The following is a 24,106-nucleotide window of genomic DNA, read 5'->3' as shown; positions in this document are numbered from 1 at the left end:
GAAGGAAACATCACAGCAACAGCTGGAAAAAGAGGCCGGCTGTGGTCAGCCCGTAGGGTAGCTGGGGATGAGAAACGCAGCAGCTGCTAGGTAGAGAGAAGCACGCATAAGCTTTTTATTGATACACAGAGGTGATGAACACATTAAGTTCACTTAATCACTTGCCGTTGTTCTTGTGGGGGACTTTAACCTCCCGGATATCTGCTGGGAATACAACACAGCAGAGAGGGAACAATCCAGGAGGTTCCTGGAATGTGTGGAAGATAACTTCCTCACACAGCTGGTAAGTGAGCCGACCAGGGAAGGTGCCCTCCTGGACCTGCTTCTTGTGAACAGGGAAAAACTTGTGGGGGAAGTAAAGGTTGGTGGCCGTCTAGGGCACCGTGATCATGAGATGATCGAATTTCTGATTCTTGGGGAAACAAGGAGAGGGGTTAGTAAAACTGCCACCTTAGACTTCCAGAGGGCAAATTTTGACCTGTTCAGAAGACTGCTGAACAAAATCCCTTGGGAGGCTGCCCTGAAGAATATAGGAGCCCAGGAAGGCTGGACATACTTCAAGAGAGAAGTCTTAAAGGCACAGGAGGAGGCTGTCCCTGTGTGCTGAAAAATAAGTAGGTGGGGAAGGAGACCAGCCTGGCTAAATAGGGACCTTTGGCTGGACCTCAAGAACAAAAGGAGAGTCTATGACCTCTGGAAGAGGGGGCAGGTCTCTCATGAAGACTATAAGGATATAGCGAAGCTATGCAGGGAGAAAATTAGGAGAGCCAAAGCACAGCTAGAGCTCAACCTAGCTACAGCTGTTAAGGATAACAAAAAATGTTTCTATAAATTCATTAACAACAAAAGGAGGATTAGGGAAAATCTCCCTCCCTTATTGGATGCAGAGGGAAACATAGTCACAAAGGATGAGGAAAAGGCTGAGGTGCTCAATGTCTACTTTGCCTCAGTCTTTAGCAGTGGAACAAGCTGTTCCCTGGGCACCCAGCCTTGTGAGCTAGGAGACAGGGAGGGGAAGCTGGACGAGGTCATCACAATTAAAGAGGAAGTGATCAGTGATCTGCTACGCCGCTTGGATGCGCACAGGTCTATGGGACCGGATGGGTTACATCCAAGAGTGCTGAAAGAGTTGGCAGACGTGCTCGCCAAGCCACTTTCCATGATCTCCTGAAGTCATGGCTAACTGGGGAAGTCCCAATGGATTGGAGGGTAGCAAATGTAGCGCCCATCTACAAAAAAGGCAGAAAGGAGGATCCGGGAAACTATAGGCCTGTCAGTCTGACCTTGGTAGCAGGGAAGGTCATGGAGCAGATCATCTTGAGTGCCATTACAACTCATATAATGGACAAGCAGGGGAGCAGGCCTAGTCAGCATGAGTTTATGAAAGGCAGATCCTGCCTGACGAACCTGATCTCCTTCTATGACAAGATGACCCGATTATTGGATAAGGGAAAGGCTGTGGACATTGTCTACCTAGACTTTCGAAAAGCATTTGACGCTGTCCCCCATAGAATTCTCATGGAAAAACTGGTGGCTCATGGCCTGGATGAGCATACGATCTGCTGGATCAAGCACTGGCTGGATGGGCGGTCCCAAAGAGTGGTGGTCAATGGAGTTAAATCCAGCTGGCGGCCGGTCACACGTGGTGTCTCTCAGGGCTCAGTGTTGGGACCATTTCTGTTTAACATCTTTATTGATGACCTTGATAAGGACATAGAGTGTATCATCAGCAAGTTTGCAGATGACACGAAGCTAAGCAGGAGTGTTGATCTACATGAGGATAGGGAGGCTCTACAGAGAGACTTGGATAGATTGGACTGATGGGACAATGCTAACGGTATGAGCTTCAACAAGGCCAAGTGCCGGGTCCTGCACTTGGGCCACAACAACCCCATGCATCGCTACAGGCTTGGGGAAGTGTGGCTGGAGAGCTGCCTGGCAGAAAAGGACCTGGGGGTTCTAATTGACAAGCGGCTGAACATGAGCCAGCAGTGAGCCCAGGTGGCCAAGAGGGCCAATGGCATCCTGGCTTGTATTAGAAATAGTGTGACCAGCAGAAGTAGGGAGGTGATTGTCCCCCTGTACTCAGCACTGGTGAGGCCACACCTTGAGTATTGTGTCCAGTTCTGGGCACGTCAATACGAGAGAGGTATCGAGGTCCTGGAGTGAGTGCAGAGGAGGGCAATGAAGCTGGTGAAGGGCCTACAGAATAAATCTTATGAGGAGCGATTGAAGGAGCTGGGACTGTTTAGTTTGAGGAAGAGGAGGCTGAGGGGAGACCTCATTGCTGTCTACAACTACTTGAAAGGACATTGTAGAGAGGTTGGTGCTGGTCTCTTCTCACAGGTAATTAGTGATAGAACAAGAGGGAATGGGTTCAAGCTGCAACAGGGTAGGTTTAGGCTGGACATTAGGGAAAAATTCCTCACAGAAAGAGTGGTCAGACACTGGAATAGGCTGCCCAGGGAGGTGGTGGAGTCACCATCCCTGGATGTGTTTAAGACTCGTTTAGATGTGGTGTTAAGGGATATGGTGTAAGGGAGAACTTTGTAGAGTGGAGATGATGATTGGACTCGATGATCCCAAGGGTATTTTCCAGCCTAAATGATTCTATGATTCTAAGTTCTAATGGGAAGGAACTCCTAACTACCTGACTAATGAGGTGAGGTGGTTGTAAGACATTTTGGGCCTGTGAGTGCTTGAGGTGGGATAGGCATACGGTGAGATTCCTTGGGGAGGACAAGATGCTTTTTCTCCTGGAGTTTCCAGGTCCATTTCCTAACATGAAGCACAAACCACCTGCTTGTTCTCCAGACAGCGCTTGGGGCAATGTGCCTGTTGGGTTATTGCTGCCTACTCAGAACTGAAGCCTTAGACTCGTTTTAGTTACCCTACAAAATACCTGATGAAAGATCTGAACGGTGCCAGAGTGGTCCATTAAAAGATTAGAGACCCAGAGATAAAACACCTTTTTTCTTTCTGCCTGCTCTTTAAAAGATCCACAAAGCTGAAGAGAATTCCCTGACAGCAGAGATCACAGACCTTCTTTGGAAGCAAAAAAAAGGGTTCAGATTTGTTTGCCCATCTTGGCAATAGCATACAGCTGTGAGGATGTACAGGAAAATGTTGTACTTGACCAGGGGACAGCACCTTTGGTTACCTTAAACAGAATTGGGTCATTGAAAACCTATAACGAAGGCTAACTGCATATCTTCAGCTCAACGGGTACATGATGCATCAGAGGTATTCGTGTCTCCCAAAACACACCTCAGGAATGTAGCTGGTAGTTCTCAATGTAGGAGCTGGGAAGGGAATGGCTGCTCATGCTGGTGTCAGAGCCAGCTTCAGCACTGACAGATACTCTGGCAGTAGGAAGGATCCAAACTCAGAAGAAGAAATAATTAAATTTATGGTTATGGTCAATATAGTTCAGAATACTTGATTTAAGAGTTCATGGCTTATGTTGTGAAATTTCGTGAGTTGTTGTGATGATTAAGATACCGGTAGCAAAATTAATGTGAATATTCTGCTGACACAGGTTTCTTAGCATCATAACACAGGGTTCTGTTCTTTCTTTTTGCGCAATGTTAAAAAAAAAAAAGAAAAAAGAGAGGCTTTTGAATTCATGCATAACAAAGCAGAGAAACAAACCCTTCAGAAACAGAAATGAGCGATGAGGACTGAACTAATTGGTGAATTGTGTTGCAGAAGCTTCTGTCCTGGACCAGACCCTGTGTGAGACAGGTATGAAGCAATGCCTTGAAAACTTAGGTTATAAGATGGTGGACAACAGACGGGTAAAAGCAGGGGAGCTCAGGGAAATGGCATGGTATTGTTGGCCAAAGAGATCTTACCGCTTTGATAAGCTTGGTCCCAGTGAACGTTTTCTGGGTATTATAGGGAAGGAATCTTTATGGAAGGAGCTGAAGGACAGTGATGTGGCTTTGTGGGTTTTTAGGAGGAGCATGTCCCACGTACGAGGGTAGAGAAAGTGGGGGTGTGCTTGCTTTGAACATTGAAGACAGCTGGCGTCCTGTGCCGAGCAAAGCACTTCAGCTCTGAATGAGAAGCCAAAGATGGGGTGAGGATGGGCTGTGACGTACGGAAAACAGAGACAAGGGATGAGACAGCATTAAATAGGAAGGTGTCACGACCAAGTGCTCCCCCTGGCAGCAGTGCTCCAGGTGGGTACGAGCAAGAGCAGAGGCTCCCTGTGCCAGCAAGCAGAAAGAAGAATCACATCAGCACTCTGAATGGAGAAGGGCTGAGGGAGTGATTGCTCCATTCACTTGTTTCTTACCCATTGCATCTGATTGCTGCTCTCCTCAGCAGTCTATTGGCTCTGGCCTAGAGGACCTAGCACTAGGGGTAGCTTTATTTACAAAAACATGTGGATTTAATCAGGCAAGCCAATAATAATTAACCAATGAGTCGGACGTTGAACCTTCCCCTGCTATTGATGGTGAGGGGGTTGTTCCTGAGCAATTACTCATTGTATCACCCGTGACTTATGAATTATCTCTAACTGCATGAACAGTGAGACAGCAGAATCCTTGCAGTCACCCTACTGTCTCCTTTTACCTGCTGTTCCCCAAGAGCAAGCATGATAAAGCAAATTCAGTTCCAGCCTTAGAGTAGCACCATCCCTACCTGTGCCTACACCTCCACCTTTCTAAGCAGCCAGGTGATCATAGAATGTGTTGGGTTGGAAGGGACCTTTAAAGGTCATCTAGTCCAACGCCCCTGCAGTAAGCAGGGACATCTTCAATTAGATCACATTGCTCAGAGCCTCATCAAGCCTGGCCTTGAATGTCTCCAGGGATGGGGCCACCACCACCTCTCTGGGCAACCTGTTCCAGTGTCTCGCCACCCTCATTGTAGAGAACTTCATCCTAATGTCTAATCTAAACCTACCCTGCTCTAGTTTAAAACCATTGCCCCTCATCCTGTCGCTACGTACCCTTGCAAACAGCCCCTCCCTGGCTTTTTTGTAGGCCCCCTTCAGGGACAGGAAGGCTGCTATAAGGTCTCCCCAGAGCCTTCTCTTCTCCAGGCTGAAGAACCACAATTTTCTCAGCCTGTCCTCATAGGAGAGGTGCTTCAGCCCTTTGATCATCTTCGTGGCCCTCCTCTAGACCCACTCCAACAGGTCCATGTCCTCCTTGTGCTGAGGGCTTCAGAGCTGGACACAGTACTCCAGGTCGGGTCTCACGAGAGCAGAGTAGAGGGGGAGAATCACCTCTCTGGATCTGCTGGCCACGGTTCTTTTGATGCAGTCCAGGATGCGGTGGCCTTCTGGGCTGCAAGCACACATTGTCGGCTCATGTCGAGCTTTTCATCCACGAGTACCCCCAAGTCCTTTTCCACAGGGCTGCTCTCTATCACATCATCGCCCAGCCTGTATTGATAACGAGGGTTGTCCCGACCCCAGTGTAGGACCTTGCACTTGGCCTTGTTGGACTTCATAAGGTTTGCTTGGGCCCACCTCTGTAGCTTGTCCAGGTCCCTCTGGATGACATCCCGTCCCTCTGGCACATCAACTGCACTACTCAGTTTAGTGTTGTTGGCAAACTTGCTGAGGGTGATGATGTAGTGGCAGTCATCCTCCTCGGGAATGGTCCTCCGGCTTTCTCAGACGTTGACAGTTGCCTTAGAATGAATATTCAAAGTCTCTTTTGGGTTTTGTGGTCAGTCAGCCGCTATAACATGCAGACAACACAGAGATGTGGGAAAGGGAGAGGCAAAAGGAAGAGCCAGGAAAGTCTCCGGGCTCTGCAAGCCAGAAGTAGTTGGTAAAAGGAACCCGGATGCCGGGGACTCAGAAAGACCATTGCAGCATGCAGTCAGCTCAGCTGCCAGATGCTGCAAGCTCCCAAGCCTGGAGCACTGCTGCTGCCCTGGGCCTCCGTGCTGGGTGGTACATGAGAAGAATGGTGCTGTTGTCTTTGGCTCCTGAGGGACTAGCCTTTGCTGGACTTTTCGGCAACATTCAGCAGGCTCATTCTGTCAGGAAAGGTCTGTTACACCAAAGTAGGTTGTCTTCAGTGGGACCATATGAGCTTGTCTCGGTTGGTGTGTGCTGGTGAAGGCTGTGGTTTCTGAGCAATGGCTGTGGTGTCCTGCAGTGACTGTGACAGCGGCTTCCCAGCATCTCCCCTGACATCTCTTTCTCGGGCCTTCCTCTCCTCCCTTCCCCAGAGCCCATGCAGTTTACAAAGCCCTTTTGGTCACTGCTTTGGTCTGTGGTGTTGTGCAACAGGACCAAGTTAACAATTAACTGCATGTCATCAGGGTTTTTGTCCCAACACCGCTTGAGGGTGTGTGGGGACTTTTATCCCAAGGATCCACCCAGGACTCTCACAACCAGGCAGAGTGAGGGGAAGGAGCTGCCATCTCTTCTCGCCTGAGCCATGTCGGCAGTCCTGGACGAGTTCTGTGGCTCTGTCTTTTGGGTGAGTGGCTGCATCACCCCCATCACCTGTTCTTGGGGTGGGACACTCAGCAGACGGGGAGAACAGTAGATCCCAAGGCTCACAGCCTGTTCAGCCCATGGGACCCAATGGCCAGTGGTCGGCCGAGGTTCTGCTATTTATCCAAAGGCTGGTACCCATGAGACAACCATGCAAATGGCAGTTCCCTGAGAGAGCCCTGTCCTGGTCTAGCCCTGCAGCCCAGCTGGGAACACAGGACACCACGCACAGACCTCTTGGGGAACCATTCGGGTCCAGCTGCTGACGCTGGCTTGGCTCCAGCAAGGGGTGGCTGCGAGGGAGGCCCTCCTGGATTCAGGCAGATAGATGGGTAGGGGGACGTCACCCAGGACCTAGGATGAGCACTGACATGCTCAGCCAGGAAGGTTGGTGTTGAGGAGGGGGTGTGTGATGGGGTGGAGCAGGGTGGGCAGGAGCTATAGGAGTGACATCCTGAGTGACTTGGCTGTCTGTCCTTGCTGCCCCCCAGAATGCCTCCTACCTCACTCGTCCGGATGCTGACCTGCCTGTGTGCTTCCAGCAGACTGTGCTGGTCTGGGTGCCCCTTGGCTTCTTCTGGATTTTGGCTCCATGGCAGCTCCTGCCCATGTGCAAATCCAGAACCAAGAAATCGTCTGTGACCAAACTCTACATCATCAAGCAGGTAGAGTGGGGCTGAGGGGGCACAGAGGCCAGGCTGGAGCAGCCTGGGATGGAGAGGTGGTGAGTGGAAAGCCTCTGGCTGCAGTCAGGTGTGGTACGGAGAGATGAGGAGTGTATGAGAGAAGGAATCAGGGGCTAGGGCACCACCTAGGACAGAAATGTAAAGGGGGGCCCAGGACGAGGCATATCTGTGACAGAGGGGTTAATGGGGCTGGGATGCACTGGGAGGGAAGGCTGAGCTGTGTACTGGGGCCTCTTATCTTGTGGGCTGTTATTCTCCAAGCTTAAAATGATGTCAGTGCTCCTGTGGAAATCCTGCAGGTTCACAGGACCCTAGAAAGCTCTCCTGGGTTTGGGTTGGAAAGGGTGTAACAGTGTATGGGACACAGTGCTTTTATGGCCGACTGTGTTATCTCCCAGCGGTTCCCAGTGCCCATGATGGGCTGGATCTCCCCTCACGGCTGCTTCCCTCTCCCTGCAGGTTCTGGCTACCTTGCTGGTGCTGACAGCAGTGGCGGAGTTGGCCCTGGCGTTTGTAGAGGACACGGAGCAGGACCCCCTGCCAGCTGTCCAGTACACGAACCCCAGCCTGTACATCGCCACCTGGGTAAGGGATCAGCCGGCAAACGTGCCGTGTGTCACCAAAGAGACAGGGCGTAAGACCGTGGGGCCAAGCAGCAGAAAACTTCCCATAGCACAGAGATCAGCTGGAGGCCATCCTGGAAGCGTATCCTGGAAGATGGGTAGGGACTATCCCTGAACGTGTGTGGGTGCTGCAAAAGGGCAATAGGTTGAGAGCAGGCGTCTGGTTGTACAGTGCTCTGTCCTTTTATCCTTAAAGCTGGGGTAGATACTACACCTGTGAGCGTAGCTGAGCTTTCTGGCAGAAGCCTTAGTAGCAGCAGTATGGGTTTCACAGGACTGATGGCTCAGCCTGAACATCAGACCATGGGTTGCTGCTCTGATGTCTCACAGCTTCCCACGGGCTGCTGCTCAGTTTTGTGTGAAGAGTTGAGAAGTGCCACAGGATGAGGGGAAAGCTGAGGACGTAGGGGCTATTAGCTTGGTGGAAGTTGTCGATATCTTGTATGAGACATGGGATATTCTAACAGTCTTATCAAAGCCACAACTCTCAGGAGCTGCACTTAAAAGCAAAAGCAATACCGCTGTTTGCTGTCCTTCGGATTTTGTCGTGTCATTTAGTTTCAAGTGCAGAGTTCATGGGAGGTTGTGAGCCAAGGGGGCTGCCCGGAGAGGCTGCGCTGCTGGGTCTCTGATCTGGCTTTAATTCCAGGTCTGGAGGCAATATGCAGGAGACAGGATGTGACTCCTCACAGCTGGGCGTATCTGAGAATCTTGGATGAGAACAGCTAAAAAGAGAAATAGTGCCCTGCTGTAATGTTAGGGTGTCTTCAGACTTGCTTTTCCTATGAGGAGCCTGATCCTCCTGAAATAAACCTTTGCCCCATGCAATTAACTCCAAAGCTTATGTAGAGTTGGCAGCGACTTCAGTCACTGGGAGCTCAGTGTCTTCAAGGCAGAGAATCCCAGCAGATCACGTGTGCCGACATCCCGCGACACATGCTCCAAAGGCATGTTCAGAGCCCAGACCTAGTCCTGCAGCCTTACCTGAACCTCTGACAGGTTTTCCTTCCTCCAGCTCCTGGTTCTGCTGATCCATGATGCGCGACGCTTCTGCTTGTGCAGAGACTCCAGGATACTTTTCTGCTTCTGGGTGTTGTCCCTGCTCTGTGGGATATTTCCGTTCCAGTCACTGCTCCGGAGAGCCCTACAGGTTGGGTTTGGCAGGAAGCTCTGCGCTTCCCTGTGGTCTTGTTCTGTCCCCAAAGAAAGTCCCTTCAGACGTCATCTCTTGATAAGCTCTCAGTGGTATCACTGAGGTCCCAGCTGCCCTAGGGGAACCAGAAGATACCTGAGAAGGAATTGCTTTTTGAGTGTGGGGAGGCATAAGCTCTCCAGGACCAATTTCTCCCCTTATGGACTTACGGGAGGATGTCAGGGAGAAGCAGGGAGGGGTGATGAAGGAAAGCTGAGCCAGGACCCGGGGCAAGTTTTGCACTGCCTGGTTGGGCTCAGCCATGTTCGCTGTCCTGGGAATAGGTCTTGTCTCTGAGGGCCAAGTGGCCTTGAGGCAAGCCCCAACAGTCACCCTGGACTCTCCATTCCTGCAGGCACCAATCTCCGATGTGCCACAGTTTGTCCTTTTCTTCATCTCCTACGGGCTCCAGCTGCTGCTCTTCCTTGTCTCAGGCTTCTCAGATGTCACCCCAGAAACAAAGGAAATCACAAATAAGGTGCGAGGTCCATGCAGGAGTGGGCTTGGGGTACCACATCCTGGCTGGCGCTGTGTGGGGCAGGGTGGGCTCCATGCAGAGACTCTTCCTGGCCCCTGTGGGAGGGCAGGTCTGGGGACTTCAACGAGGGGCTCAGCGAGAGCTGGAGCCTGCAGCCTGGGGCATCTGCACGTATGTCCAAGGAGGGTGTGCTTCTGGCTGCAAGATGGGGTTCCGGGAGCTGGAACCAGCACGGTTTGAAACCTCTGGCGTTCCTTAATGGCTGGGGGTGCCGAGTCAACTCTTGTCACCACCATCCCTCAGCGTCAACGACCTCTTGGTACCCAAACTCTTTGTTTTGTACCCTAGAACCCGGAGGTGACAGCCTCTTTCCTGAGCTCCGTCACCTTTGCGTGGTACACCAGGTGAGCTGGGCTCCTCGGGAGGTTGGGCTGGTGCAATCAGGGATGCTCTAAGGCTGGGCCAGTGCTGTCTGGGGGAGCCTGCAGCACAGGCTGCTTGGAGTCAGTCATGAGACTGACATGAGTCATGAGAGGCACCACATTTGATGCAGTCTGGGCAGCCTGAGCTCAGGGCCAAGCCGAGTGTGAAGGCTCTGCATTTGCAGCAGGGATTCTCCCTCACGTGTAATGTTGGGGACTTGCTGAGCGGAGATTTCTCTGCTCCACAGCACAGTTTTCAAGGGCTATCGCAAGCCCTTGGAGATAGAGGATATCTGGGAATTGAAAAGTGAAGACAAGACGCAGGCTATTTATGCTGTTTTCGAGAAGAACATGAAGACTGCAGTGAGGAAGGCCCAAGCAGAACTTGAAAAACGTAAACGCAAGAAAAGACGCAGGGAAGGTGACCCAGACCACGGGAACATGAGCAAGGCCCAGAGCCAAGACATCCTGGTGCTGGTAAATCCCTTCCCACTCCTGGCCTTGTGTGGGACTGAGAGATCCGGGTCCAGCCTTGGGGAGTAGGGTCACCTTACCTCCCTGCAGCCCCCTTTGCTGGGTTTTCCCCTGTTCGATTCTGCAGGACCGTAGGCAAGAATGGGGGAACCCATGACAAAGTCTTCCCTGTCCTCAGCAGATCCCTGCGTTTTGAGAGACCAAGAAAGTCTCCATCCTTCTACCCCACAGAAGGACAGGAGCCGCCCTCAAGTCTGCAGTACAAGCAGCTCCCTTATCTCTGTCTTTCCCCAACCCTGTTACCTCCTAGCAGTGAGGTCAGAGTGAGCATCACTCTGTGGTCACCACAGCCTCAGATTCTTCCTGGCGTGCCTGATTTTTCACCTGAGGGGTTCAGACTGGTCTGGGGTTTGCAACAGCTATCTTTAGTGCATCTGCACAAGAGACGTGTGTTAGTATTGGGGGTGTATGACAGGAGCAGAGATCAGCAAGAGGGAACATGATGAAGAGTTAAAGCTAAGGCTTCATTTAGGATACCTGATCCGAGGGCTGCGGCACTGCCCTGGAATCATCCTTCCAGGTGCAAGGAGCCTGCACGACCAGCTCCTTTACTTCTGTGTGGGCTTCTCTCTAGGAGGAGAAGCAGCCGAAGAAGAAGAAGAAGGGGAACAAAGGGGACTCTGGCCCTCGCAAGGATTTCCCCAGGGGCTGGTTGATGAAAACCTTGTGCAAGACCTTCTGGCAGAACCTCCTGCTATCGGTGGCTTTCAAGCTGGTGCATGACACGCTTGTGTTTGTCAGCCCCCAGCTGCTGAAGTGAGTCCTTTCTCTCTGTCCCCGTCCCTGCCCTGTCCTGGCTTTGCACCCAGCCCCACCAACTCCCTGTGTGCACTGCATCCAACCCCACCATCTCCATACGTTTACCCCTCCCAGCCCCACACCCTGGGGGAATTTTTGTGCCCTCACCAAAGGTGTGAGAATGTGTTGGGTTACGGTTTAATGAAGAACTGATCTGAGCTGGCTGCTAGCTCTTATGGGTGTTTTCTTGCTCCCTGCTCCCTATATCCTTTGTTAGGCAGTCCTGCTCCCTCCCTGGAGACACTCCTGGCTCTTATTTGGGGCTGTTCATGAATCAGCCCAGCTCAGCCCAACAGGACCTGCCCCGTTTGTTTTGCAGAGCTTCACAGTCTCTGTGGATGATCTGACACAAGTGACCAGCTGCTCTGTGTGAAATACAGTGCCCCTGGGTGGGGGTCCCCAGCTTGCTGAGTGTCGAGCCAGCTGTCTGGGCAGGGTCTCTGTCACCGCTCTTGTGAGGATGCTCTCCCTGCCTGGGTCTGTCTCAGTAGGGTGGGGGTCTCATGGGCCACTCTGCCCTCCAGGCTGCTGATCGCCTTTGTGTTGGATGAGGAGTCCTTCGCTTGGCAGGGCTATCTGTATGCCATCCTGCTCTTCCTGACGGCGATGATTCAGTCCCTCTGCCTGCAGCAGTACTTCACCTTGTGCTTCAAGCTTGGCATAAATGTGCGTGCCAGTCTCATTACGGCCATCTACAAGAAGGTTGGTGTGACCCTGTCATCACCCCCGTTCACTTCCTCCAAGCTGGGATACCGGCATCTGTTGCCTGCCCCGTCAACCTGGGGCGACTGGGGTGTATGCGCTTTACTTCCCAGGAAGGCACAGGGAGAGCTTGGCTTGTGGGACACCCGCCCAGGGCTGGGGACACTGTGGGTGCTAGTTCTGCCTGGGACTCTGGGTGCTGCAGCCATGTGTTTGACAGCTACCAGGGCCTGAGGGAGGTTTCTCTTCAGAGCAGTGCAACACTGCGGGCAGCTGCCACTGGGATTCCTGCATGGGGATGTGTTTCTTTGCCCCCAGCACCCAGTGGCTCCCAGTGTGCAGGCAGTGATGACAGCACCTCTGGCCAGCAGAGAGGCACCAGGAGCAAACCCAGGAGCAGTTTCTGCCTGGCCGGCTAATTCCTTGCTCTGTGCCATGCTGCTGGCAGCCAGGCTGCTCCCAGAGCAGCTTGCAGTGACTGTGCTTTCTCTCTCCAGGCACTCACCATGTCCAGCGCTACCCGCAAGGAGTCCACGGTGGGAGAGACTGTGAATCTGATGTCAGCGGATGCCCAGAGGTTCATGGACACGTCCAACTTCGTTCACCAGCTGTGGTCATCCCCCCTGCAAATTATCCTGTCCATTGTCTTCCTCTGGGGAGAGCTGGGCCCCTCTGTCCTGGCTGGCATTGCAGTCATGGTGCTACTCGTCCCCATAAATGCGTTCCTGGTTGCCAAGGCCAAAACCATCCAGGTCAGTGGTGGGTGCAAGATCCTCCCTGGCTTCCCACTCCTGAGGCCCACTGTTGCTCCCCTCACTCATTTTCCACACTTCCCTACCCTTCCCTATTATGCTGGGGATCTTTCCCAGCCAAGAAGCTCATCTGACTTGGGTTGGGGGTGTCTTTAGCCTGAGCTGGGAGCTGATCAGCTGTGACCTGAGAGACCTGTTCTACCATCACAGCTGAACTTGAACAGGGCTGGGTGCGGCCTTGAGGACTGAAAGTGAGATATGACCAACCATAAAATAAAGCTCTAGCTTCTTGCTGACAACAGGGTGCTTTTTTTCCCAGGTTGTCCAGAGCCCCAGGGAGCCACGGTCAGCTTTGTGAGATGGCTTCTCTGGGCTCTGGAGCGCACCCTTCCTTTCCCTGGGACAACATAGATGTATTTCCAAGGGTGAGCTGCTGTCCGGTTTAGGTGACCTCTGGCTCTTCTGTTTGTAGGTGAAGAACATGAAGAACAAGGATGAGCGCATGAAAATTATGGGTGAAATCCTCAATGGAATCAAGGTGAGCAGTGGAGTAGAGACCCCCTGGTAGAGACCCCCTGGTCAGCTGCTCACCCCTCTTCTTGCTGCACTGTGCCTGGAGGCAGCACACCTCTATAACCCTACAGCACCAGTGTTATAGTATAGCTTGGGGCTCCTGTGTCTGGCATAGCCAAGCCTCAGTCTCTGCAATTCCCTTGGCTTCCTCACCTTTTGAAAGGTTGGCTGAGGAGGAGCTCTGGGTACCTGGGCCAAGACTTGGAAGCCAAGAGAGGGTTTTCTAGGGCTTTCCTGGACGGCTGTGGTGGTGAGCAGGCTGTCATGGTGGCAGAGGGGCTGGCAGTGACCTGTATGCCGAGGATGAGGGAGTGGGTATGCTGCGGGGAAGTGCTCTAAGATGTGGGGCAGGACAGGAGAGGGGAGATGCAGTGGCCAAGCAGGCTTCTGAGCAAGCCAGGAGCTGGTGGTGGAGGTGCTGGCCACCAGCAAGCTGAGTGTGGAGGTGAGCATTACAATGAGGCCAGCACCCTCTCACCCTGATCATACCACAGATCCTGAAGCTTTTTGCCTGGGAGCCCTCATTTGAGAAGCAAGTCAATGAGATCCGGGCACGTGAGCTCAAGAGCTTGGTGAACTTCAGTTACCTGCAGTCAATCTCTATCTTTGTGTTCACGTGTGCCCCCTTCCTGGTGAGTGCCAGCGGGTCCGGGGAGGGCTGCACCTTCCTCAGAGCTGGGGTTGGGCTGTGTCCAAGGGGATGGGAAAGACTGGGAACCTCGGCTGGAGTGCTTCTGCAGGGAGGAAGGGGCTGGCTGACAGATGCCTGGGATGCAGAGTATGGTCCTGGCTGCTGCCAGGAGAGCTGTGCTGGAAAGGGGTCCCATCAGAGTGGTGAAACGTGACCCAGAACAGAAGGGAAGCAGGAGAGGAGCAGGTCTCCAGCAGGAAGGCACTGCTGAGTCCTTAGGGGAGCATGAGGGGCTGGGCTGCACACAACCACACGGATGGTGACTTTCCCTGCTGTCTGTCCTAGGTCTCCTTGGCCACCTTTGCTGTCTATGTCCTGGTGGATGAGAACAACATCCTGGATGCACAAAAGGCCTTTACTGCCATTTCCCTTTTCAACGTGCTGCGCTTCCCCATGACCATGCTGCCCTTGGTCCTCTCTTCCCTGGTGCAGGTCAGCCCTCACATAGGGCAGGGGGTGCAGGGTGATCTCATGATACCTCTGCCCAAACCAGCAACTGGGGCTCTGGTTTGTGGTGGACCTGGGTCTTGGACACCCAGGCAGGGGTCAGTGCACAGAACTCTGCTGACAGTGGGGTGGGACAGGACTCACGTGCGTGACACAGGCTTGGGGCTCAGAGGTTGGGGCTGGCACTTGGGTGGGGGCTGTGTGTATGATGTACTCTGCTTCTGGGGCTCCTGCCAGCCCACCCGGCAGTGCCCCATGCCCACATGCCATCCTCTTTCTGCCACTGCAGACCAATGTGTCGACTGTGAGGCTGGAGCGCTACCTGGGCGGGGAAGACCTGGACACCTCAGCTATCCACCACAACCCTATTGCAGGTAGGTGAACCTCCAGGTTAGTCCCTGTGGGTCACAGGCTGGCCTGACCCTGGGCTTTCCCAGCCCTGAGGGACATCTCTCTGCTGACAGGCAGTGCTGTGCGCTTCTCGGAGGCCACGTTTGCCTGGGAGCAGGACGGCAATGCTGCGATAAGAGAGTGAGTGCTCTGCGCCATGTTGGGGACAGATGGGTGGGGAGAAGGAGTCCAACAACTACACTGTTAGTTGGGGACGGCTGTCACCTCTCACAGTGCTGCTAGAAGCTACTGCCCCAGGGATGCTGCTCCGTGCTGTGCCCGTGCAGGTGCTGGTGGGGGACCTGGCAGTGCTGCTTCCTCAGCCCTCGTGTCTTTGCAGTGTCACCCTGGACATTGCGCCTGGGAGCTTGGTGGCCGTGGTGGGGGCTGTGGGCTCAGGCAAATCTTCGCTGGTGTCAGCCATGCTGGGGGAGATGGAGAATATCAAGGGACACATCAACATCCAGGTGAGAGGAGCCGGCCGGCGCAGGGGGCTGTGGGGCTGCCCGGGAGCTCAGCGGGGAGGCAGCAGGGCAGGACTGGTCCTGGAGCGGTGGCTCGGGGCAAGGACAGGCTGCAGGAGATGGCAGTGTTCTTGTGTCCCTCTTTGCAGGGCTCGCTGGCCTATGTCCCCCAGCAGGCCTGGATCCAGAACGCCACACTGAAAGACAACATCCTTTTTGGGTCAGAACTGGATGAAGCAAGGTATCAGCAGGTTGTCAAAGCCTGTGCCCTCCTTCCAGACCTGGAACTGCTGCCTGCAGGTGACCAGACAGAGATTGGAGAGAAGGTATCAGCCCTGGGCACCATGGGTTTCCCATAGCACCTGCAGCAGAGGACAGAGCTGTTGTCCTGCGCCAGCCCAGGGCTCAGGGATGTCCCTTCCCTCCCAGGGCATTAACCTGAGCGGGGGCCAGAAGCAGCGAGTCAGCCTGGCCCGGGCGGTGTACAGCAACGCAGACATCTACGTCCTGGATGACCCGTTGTCTGCTGTGGATGCTCACGTCAGCAAGTACCTCTTCGAGCACGTGCTGGGGCCAAAAGGGCTGCTGCAAAAGAAGGTGAGCACCCGTGCCCTCCACCCTACCACCCAGCCAGGCAGGAATGGCACTGGCATTCAGGGAACTCTGAGGTTGCTTGCTTGGGACAGACAAGGGTTCTGTGGCTTTCATGTGGGGCTGCAGGAGGCAGGAGAGGCTTCATGGGTCCCCAGAGGGGTGCCCCGTGCCCCCATAGCCAGGCAGTGATAAGCAGAGAAGTCCCCAAGTAGGGGATGGGGAGCCTGCAGGCGCATGGCTGGGGGGCAGGGGGTGCTCTGATGCTCACTACCCTGCAACCACTTTGTTGCAGACGCGGATCTTGGTGACGCACAGTATCAGTTTCCTGCCCCAGGTCGATAACATCGTGGTGCTGGTGGCGGGAGCAGTGTCTGAGCACGGCTCCTACAGCACCCTGCTTGCAAACAGGGGGGCCTTTGCCCAGTTCCTGAACTTGTACGGCAGCCAGGAGGAGAATGCTTCAGAGAAAAATACCACAGGTACTGGGAACGCAACGGGGCTGCGGCAGTTAGAGGGCCTGTGATTGTGGCTTGGGCTTATGAAAACCCCAAGACCTGATCCGTCAGTCTGTCCTGGCTCTACCCAGCCCAGGCCCCATCGGTGGCCGCTGTCAATCCTTCACAGCTTCTGGCAATCAGCAGCACGAGGACTTTCTGCCTAAGATTGGCATCCAGGCATTGTGTTGAACAGCCAGCAAAGGACCTCTCTGATTTTGTCACTCCTTTTTCAGTTCGTTGATGTTTATGGGTCCCATAATCTTACGTGGCAACAGGCTCCGCGCCTTAGTGATGCTGGGGTGAGAGAGATCCTTTGGTGTATTCCAAACATGCCGTTGGATAACATTTCATCTTTATCATGTCCCTCGGTGCTATGTGGAGGAGTGGTGTCAGGTCAGGTGGATGCTCAGCCTGCCTGGACTCAGACCAGTTGTCCAGCTGGAACCTGGCTATTCCCAGTATGTCCCCACAGGACCCATCTCCACCTGCTTAAAGAGATGCTCCTGAACTGGAGCGACATGACCTACTAGATCTTGCACCTACTAAACTAGCACAAATCACTGCTTGTAGTCCCACCAGTGGTGCTGGCATAAGCCAGCAGCAGAGACTGCCTCCGTGCAGGCCTTTCGTCCTACGTGCCCTGTCAGTTCTCCCTCCAGCACAATGGATTTTTTCCTCCTCCTGCTGTACTGGGCTTGGGGCAGGGTTGGAGAAGGTGTGGTGTGTGATGGTAGGACAGAGCCTAGGGTGCACGGTGGGGCTGAGTGCAGCAGAGGTGTGGTGCATGGGATCTGCTCTCTTCTCAGTGCCTGACCCTACCTTCCCTCATCCCTGTCCTTGTAGCTGTTGCTTTAGCTGGGGATGAAAAGCAGGGTGATGAAGACGGTGAGCCTTGCATGGAGGAAGGCCCTGATGATGTGGTGACCATGACCCTGAAGCGAGAGGCCAGCATCCGCCAGAGAGACTTCAGTCGCAGGTGGGGGACTCGGCCTGGGCTCTCAGCTCTCTCCCACGGCCCCTGCACAGTTGGGCCTGACTCCTGCAGAGAAGAGGCTGGGAGCCCCCCTACCTGCTCCTACCACCAGCTGGGCTGGGTCAGGAGCATCTGATCTTGCCTTTACTCACATTAGTGTGTCCCAGCCTTACCCTGTGCTCTTCCCTGAAACTCCTGCCACTGGCTGGTTCTGCTTTTGGGGACAAGGGCTATGATTTCATGGCTGCAAAAGGCTAGGGCTTCCACAGGACTCATTCAACGCTGCCCAGTTAGGACATTATTTCCCAGAGGGCTCCAGCTCTGGAATCTCAGAGCAGCGTGGGGATGGACTCCCAGGAGAGAAGGACCCATCCAGCACCTTGTGACTAACACTGCCCATCACCTCCCTGCAGCCTTAGTAAAAGCAGCACCAATTCCTTGGAGAAAGCCCAGGAGAACCCCCCCAAGAAGCTGAAGGGCCAGCAACTGATCGAGAAAGAAACTGTGGAAACTGGCAAGGTGAGGAGGATGGATGGAGTGGGCACTGTGCTGCCCTGGCTCACTGCTACAAGACCCTGACTGTGGCTCAGAGAAGCCAATGCTGGCATTCTGTGGCCCCATTGCAGCCAAGAGGCATTGAAGGAGACAGAGCTGCCTGGGGCTGGTGGGCAAATGGTGGAGGGGAGCCCTGTAGGCGGCAAGGTGGTTGTCCCAAGGCTGTGCTGGGTGTCAATGGACACGGTTTGCTGGGCAGCGTTTTGATGGACTGAATTGGTCCACAGGTGAAGTTCTCCATGTACCTGCGGTACCTGCGTGCTGTTGGCTTGTGGTATTCTTTCTGCGTTGCCATGGGCTATGTCGGACAGTACGTCGCCTTTGTGGGGACCAACCTGTGGCTAAGTGCCTGGACTGATGATGCGCAGCGCTACCTGAACCAGACCTACCCCGTGGAGCAGCGAGACCTGCGGATCGGTGTCTTTGGGGCGCTGGGGGTGTCACAAGGTGAGCGTGGGAGCACAGGGCATCCTGCTCACCTCAGCTGTGTGGTCCAGAAGGGATATGGCTTGCGAGGCCCGCAGCCAGCAGTGCAGCGAGGAGCAAGGGGCCCAGCATTGTGTCCATCTGCCTGCTGCTGCCTTCCGTCCTGCTCCTGGCTCAACTGGGGACAGACATCAATGTGAAGCCAGTATAAATTGCCCCAAGAAGTCTGTGTTGCCCCGTTAGGTTGAAGATCGCTGTCCTTAACCAGCCTGGAGATAGTGCCAGGGCCCAAGGCTTTGCAAAACGGTTAATGTTCTTCCCCTGTGGTGGGACACAGTTACTGGGGCCTCCCAAGAAGGTGGGATGCAGGACTATCACAGTGGCTCGCTGCAGAGCTGCTGGCTTGGAGTTGCTTCCTGTGACCCAAAGGGTGCCTGGAGCCAGTGTCACACGTGAGCTGGTGGTGACTGCCCTGTGCTCTCCTTGCAGCTCTCTTCCTGCTCTTTGCAACCATCCTGTCTGCTCGGGGTGCCGTGCGAGCCTCCCGGGTCATGCATCAGCAACTGCTCAGCAACATCCTGCGTGTGCCCATGAGCTTTTTTGACACGACCCCAAGTGGCCGCATTGTGAATAGGTTTGCCAAGGTAAGAGAACAGCCCCAGCGCGGAGAAGGTGTTTGTTCTGGCAGGTCTGGAGAGCGTTGGGTGGTGGCACAACCCTGTTGCTGTTCAGCACTGCACAGGTCAACCCAGCTCCGGGCCTGGAAGGGACCTGAAGGGCATGGTGGGTGTGAGGCAAACCACAGCCTGGGCTGTACTAGGAGAAGAGTGGCCAGCAGGTCACAGCAAGTTATTATCTCCTCTCCTCAGTGCTAGGGAGGCCACACCTGGATATTGTGTCCTGTTTTGGGGCCACCTGGTCAAGAGGGACATGGAGAAACTGAAGAGGGTCCAGAGTAGATTACCTGAGAGGCAGGAGCCCAGAGTTCGTGTCCTGTAATGAGTTGAGAGTCCTTCTGCTTGTGTTCCCAATGGGAGTCCTTCTGGTTGTGGACCCTCAGCAAAATATAGTCTTTGCTACGTAAATGAGATTCATAAAACAAAGAAAAAATGAGAAAGGAGGGAGAATACAGACAGGTAGTTTCAATTGTGCAGCAACTCCACTTCTTCCTTTGGTGGCATCTCTTGATTTTTGGGAATAAAAATCTCTCTTGAGATCAAGCCTATGGGCCTGCTGGTTTTACTCTGAGACGAGGAAGTATGTGGTACCCAGCTAGGAGAGGGATGGTGAGCAGCTGGATGGATGATGGAACCTGGGGTCAGCCCTGTCCCTCTTTCTGCCTCAATTCGTCCCACCGCATCCTGGGTCCAGATGAAGATGCAGTTCCCAAAGCTGGTCTGTGCTACAGGGGAATATTATAGAAGACTTTTATGTTAAATCAGCAGTTCCCAAGCTAAGAGCCATGGCCCTAAATGGAGTTGTAACCCTAACACCAATTCCGTGTCATCCAATATTTTTGCAAGTGTCCGGCACTGTGTTGCTACATGAGCATGTAGGAACCCTATATGTGGGGAGCCTTTGGGCTTCTCCCTCTCTCTGGGGTCACTGACTGCTTCTCCCCACTTATCTGTGTGCTCCAGGACATCTTCACAATAGATGAGACCATTCCCATGTCCTTCCGCAGCTGGCTCTCCTGTTTCATGGGCATCATTAGCACATTGCTCATGATCTCCTTGGCCACCCCATTCTTCGTGCTCATTATCATTCCCTTGAGCATCTTCTACTATTTTGTGCTGGTGAGTAACCAGGGTGCAAGGGAAGCTTCTGCCCTGCTTGGAGCGGTATCTTTGCCACTGCTGGGCTTTGTGTTGGTAACCAAGCTGTGTCCTTCATTTCAGCGCTTCTATGTCTCCACATCACGCCAGCTACGGCGTCTGGACTCTGTAACTAGGTCTCCCATCTACTCCCACTTTGGTGAGACAGTGTCAGGCCTTTCTGTGATCCGTGCTTATGGACACCAAGAGAGGTTCCTGCAGCAAAATGAGAGCACCATGGACATCAATCAGAAAACTGTTTACTCCTGGATAATCTCAAATAGGTGAGTTTTACTCCTTAGGCCACAGCGCAGCCTGCAGCGCCTCTGCCCAGGGGCTTCTGGGTCCTGAGGGAGGTCCCTGAGATACTGCAGTCCTCTCTCTTGATCTCAGGACCGAGGGTTTGTGTAGGAACTGGGGGAGCTCGGGATAGTGAGACCATCTGTGGGAAGGAGACATTTTAGGGTGATTTTGAAAGCCAGAGTGTGGCCTCCTACGAAGTGCCCAGAGCCTGGGCAGGGTGAGATGCTCTGTCAAGGGCCGAGATGCTCTTGGTGGGTTCTGGGGAGAGGCTGATGCTCCAGGCCAGGTGGGAGTGCGATGGGAGCACTGTCTAGTGTTGATGTGTTACTGGTAGATGCATTGTGAGGGTTGTGCAGTTGGAGCTCCTCTGATAACATGGCATTACCAACACCAGAGGTTACATGTGAGACCCAGGGACTGACAGGTAAAATGAAGCTGCCGGGAGAACTGGCCACAAATCACACGCTGTGTAGGTGGAGGTACCATGTGTACAGTGCTGGGCTCAGGGCTGGGTGCGCAGGGATGCTGGTGGGGTGCTGGTCTTACTGGTGGCCCCTGTGTTGGGCACAGGCAGATGCCTCTCCCACCACCCCTCAGCCATCTTCTCCCGGCGCAGGTGGCTGGCCATCCGTCTGGAGTTCGTTGGGAGCCTGGTGGTCTTCTTCTCTGCGCTTCTGGCAGTGATTTCAAAGGGCACTTTGGAGGGCGGCATCGTGGGTCTTTCTGTCTCCTCCGCCCTCAACGTGAGTCAATGAAAGCTTTTTCTTATTCTGGGACGGGGCTGTTCCTGGGAGCTCTGGGCTGGCTGCAGGATGCTGCCCTGCCTCCAGCTCTGATCCATGGAGAGGGGATTAGCTGGGGTGTCCCATCACCTGGGGAGCTGCAATGGAGCCAGGGGAGCACACATCCCCGTGTGAGGGGGGTACTTGCTGCCGTGGGGAGGCGAGGGTCCCGCTGTGGACCAGAGATGCTGCAGCAAAGCTTTTTAAAGGCTGGGGAGAGGGGGCTGCGGCTGGGGAGTGGAGAGTTGGGGGCCAGGCCAGGGATGCTCGAGCTGAGCCCAGGCTGAGTCCCTGAGCTGAGGTGGGAGGTGGCTGTTCCTGGATCCCACTGAGCTCTGCATCTTCTGGGCTCTGTCCCGCAGGTGACCCAGACACTGAACTGGCTGGTGCGAACCTCTTCGGAGCTGGAGACAAACATTGTGGCTGTGGAGCGGGTACACGAGTACACGAAGGTGAAGAATGAGGTGAGGAGACCAGAGTCTGGGCAAACATCTGCTGCACAGCTTGGTGCGAGCCAGCATCACAGGGTGCAACCCCCTAACGCTCCTGTGCCCCCAGGCTCCGTGGGTGACAGAAAAGCGTCCACCCCGTGGCTGGCCCAGCAAAGGCGAGATCCAGTTCATTGACTACAAAGTTCGTTACCGACCTGAACTGGAGCTGGTTCTTCAGGGGATCACCTGCAATATTGGGAGCACCGAGAAAGTGAGGACCTCTCTGCCTCTACCCTCACTACACCCCTTCTGTAGTGACATGATGTTAAGGTTGTTTCTGTCCTCTTAGCTTTGGTCTGTGGGCTGGGAAGGGATGGTGACAGGATGGTGGGGACTTGAGCAGTGGGGCAGGGACCAAAGGAGACAGTCTGGGAGATGGTGATTGCAGATGCAGGGCAGGAAGGCTCACCAGACCAAGACAGAGAGCATCTGCCCTGTTTTCTTCAACCCTGCCAGCTGGTCTAAATAGCTGCTTCCACAGGTTGGGGTTGTGGGACGGACCGGGGCTGGAAAGTCCTCCCTCACCAACTGCCTCTTCCGGGTGCTGGAGGCCGCTGAAGGGAAGATCATCATCGACGAGGTGGATATAGCGACGATCGGCCTCCATGACCTGCGCCAGAACCTCACCATCATCCCCCAGGTGAGCTGACCCCACCTTCCCATGTCCCACTGCTGCATGGCCTCCCCAGGCTCTGTTCCCTGGGCGACGCATTGCCCTTGGTGGGTGCTGCGGGGAGTCCAAGGGCCTGTGAGCGTGCCAGTGGGGTGGGCAGGGTATGGCCAAACTTGGGGGCCTGGGGCCACGGTGTGGCTGTAAACAGTGCTGTCCCTGGCAGGACCCCATGCTCTTTACTGGCACCCTGCGGATGAACCTGGACCCCTTTGACCAGTACACAGACGAGGAGGTCTGGAAGGCCCTGGAGCTGGCCCACCTGAAGACATACGTGCAAGCCCTGCCCGAGGGGCTGCTGCATCTTGTGAGCGAGGGAGGGGAGAACCTCAGGTGAGTGGAGACATACCCAGGTCCCCTCCCTTCCCCTGGTCCCAGGGAACAGCCGCTGCCAGCAGAGCGGCTGTCCAGGGATGAGGGCGCACAAGCTTCTGGGAGTGAAGGTGGGAGAAAATGGTCCAGGAGTCAGAGCTGTCAGGGAGCCAGCACGAGCCAACCCCTCCGTGGTGGCCCCGAGAGCAAGATGCTGAGGAACTCGGTGCTCAGGGTGGCAGATGACCAGCTGTGGCAAGGCCAGGGAGGGCTGGGCAGGCACGGTGTTGGGGTCAGGGCAGCGTGTGGCAGTAGGCTTGCAGAAGCCATGCTGGTGTCTACCTGGTAACTCGTGTTCCCCACCTCATCCCAGTGTTGGGCAGCGGCAGCTCGTGTGCCTGGCCCGGGCCCTTCTCCGCAAAGCCAAGATCCTCATCCTGGATGAAGCAACAGCAGCAGTAGACCTGGAAACTGATCATTTAATCCAGACAACGATCCGGAGCGAGTTTGCTGACTGCACCGTCCTTACCATTGCCCACCGCCTCCACACCATCATGGACAGCAGCAGGTACCGTGGGGCAAGGGGAATGGGGCTCTGGGCTCCTAGGATGGGGCGAGAGGTGGCCAGCAGCAGAAGCAAGGATGCAGCTAGAGGGGCGGCGGTGAATGCAGTGCCTGGGACAGCAATATACAGAGCTTCCAGGAGAGTAGAACAGAGGGGTGGGAAGGGTGGCCATGCAGTAATTACGTCTTTGTGGGGAGAACATTTTTTGGGATCTATCTTTACAGTGACAGGCCATAGAGGAGCTGTTGACACCCTATGTGTGTTGTCCCAGCAGTACAGGGAGGAGAGCTCTGCCCTCACCTCTGTGTGGAGAGGTGAACCACACAACATGGCCGTAGGAGGAGTGAGCGTCGCTGGGGCTGTTAGTGCTGGCGCCAGCAGGGCTACGGGCTCGGATCCCGGGAGCTCAGACCTTCTCGTTCCCTGCTGCAGGGTGATGGTGCTGCAGGCCGGGAGGATTGTGGAATACGACAGCCCTGAGGAGCTGCTCAAGAAGCAGGGCATCTTCTCCGCCATGGCAAAGGATGCCGGCATCACGAATACAGAAAGCACCATGCTGTAGGAGGAGCGGAGCCGTGTGCGGGGGCAGCTCCTGCCTGCTGGCACTCACCAAGCTGGCACCGGCATCTCCCTGCAGCCGGGCTGCCCAGGAATTTGTCTCTGCAGCTGGGAAGCAGAGAGGGTGGCTTCTCTGGCTGCCAGGGAGAACAGATCTGGACTTGAACGAGGGATCAACCTTGCTACCAGACCCTGCCTGCTGTGCACACGAGGGTCTGGAGCTGCATAATTTATTCCAGTATAGAGGGGAAAATGTACCTGTCGGGGGGGGGGGAGACTATGGCCCCATGGGGGGGGGTCTTAGTTTTTGTACTTTGCCGTGCCACGGGAGCCTAGCTGAGAGAT

The 24,106-nt window shown here is 54.6% G+C and overlaps 1 protein-coding gene across 6 annotated transcripts; it reads left to right on the top strand.

The window, feature by feature from the left end:
- The first annotated feature begins 748 nt into the window (after positions 1-748).
- On the top strand, positions 749-24,035 carry ABCC2 (ATP binding cassette subfamily C member 2). Of its 6 annotated transcripts, XM_054204473.1 has the most exons (33): positions 751-3,744; positions 6,292-6,452; positions 6,961-7,134; positions 7,615-7,740; positions 8,794-8,928; positions 9,326-9,448; positions 9,797-9,852; positions 10,119-10,347; positions 10,979-11,160; positions 11,727-11,904; positions 12,402-12,656; positions 13,129-13,194; positions 13,724-13,861; positions 14,206-14,352; positions 14,657-14,741; positions 14,832-14,898; positions 15,098-15,224; positions 15,371-15,547; positions 15,651-15,818; positions 16,108-16,294; positions 17,156-17,288; positions 17,699-17,804; positions 18,068-18,287; positions 18,756-18,910; positions 19,907-20,062; positions 20,165-20,364; positions 21,000-21,126; positions 21,528-21,629; positions 21,724-21,867; positions 22,138-22,296; positions 22,493-22,659; positions 23,012-23,206; positions 23,636-24,034. In XM_054204473.1, the coding sequence occupies exons 2-33, from the start codon at positions 6,411-6,413 to the stop codon at positions 23,763-23,765; spliced, it is 4,656 nt and encodes a 1,551-aa protein (XP_054060448.1). In that variant the 5' UTR covers positions 751-3,744; positions 6,292-6,410; the 3' UTR covers positions 23,766-24,034. The 6 variants fall into 6 exon arrangements, 5 of the variants coding, with proteins under 5 accessions (XP_054060449.1, XP_054060448.1, XP_054060447.1 ...); XM_054204472.1 differs by having other exon boundaries at positions 751-6,452; XM_054204474.1 differs by lacking the exon at positions 19,907-20,062 and having other exon boundaries at positions 750-6,452; positions 23,636-24,035.
- The last annotated feature ends 71 nt before the right edge of the window (positions 24,036-24,106 follow it).

Source organism: Rissa tridactyla, chromosome 6 (assembly GCF_028500815.1).
Source record: "Rissa tridactyla isolate bRisTri1 chromosome 6, bRisTri1.patW.cur.20221130, whole genome shotgun sequence".
NCBI lineage: Eukaryota > Metazoa > Chordata > Aves > Charadriiformes > Laridae > Rissa > Rissa tridactyla.
The sequence above is the reverse complement of the archived record's forward strand: the minus strand, read 5'-3'. Positions and strand labels throughout refer to the sequence as shown.

Bases quoted from the DNA above. Each gene is read 5' to 3' on its own strand.
- ABCC2 (XM_054204473.1), top strand. From the start codon at position 6,411: ATGTCGGCAGTCCTGGACGAGTTCTGTGGCTCTGTCTTTTGG. The intron at 20,063-20,164 runs GTGAGTAACCAG...CCTTCATTTCAG, and splicing joins TCTTCTACTATTTTGTGCTG to CGCTTCTATGTCTCCACATC. The intron at 23,207-23,635 runs GTACCGTGGGGC...TCCCTGCTGCAG, and splicing joins ACCATCATGGACAGCAGCAG to GGTGATGGTGCTGCAGGCCG.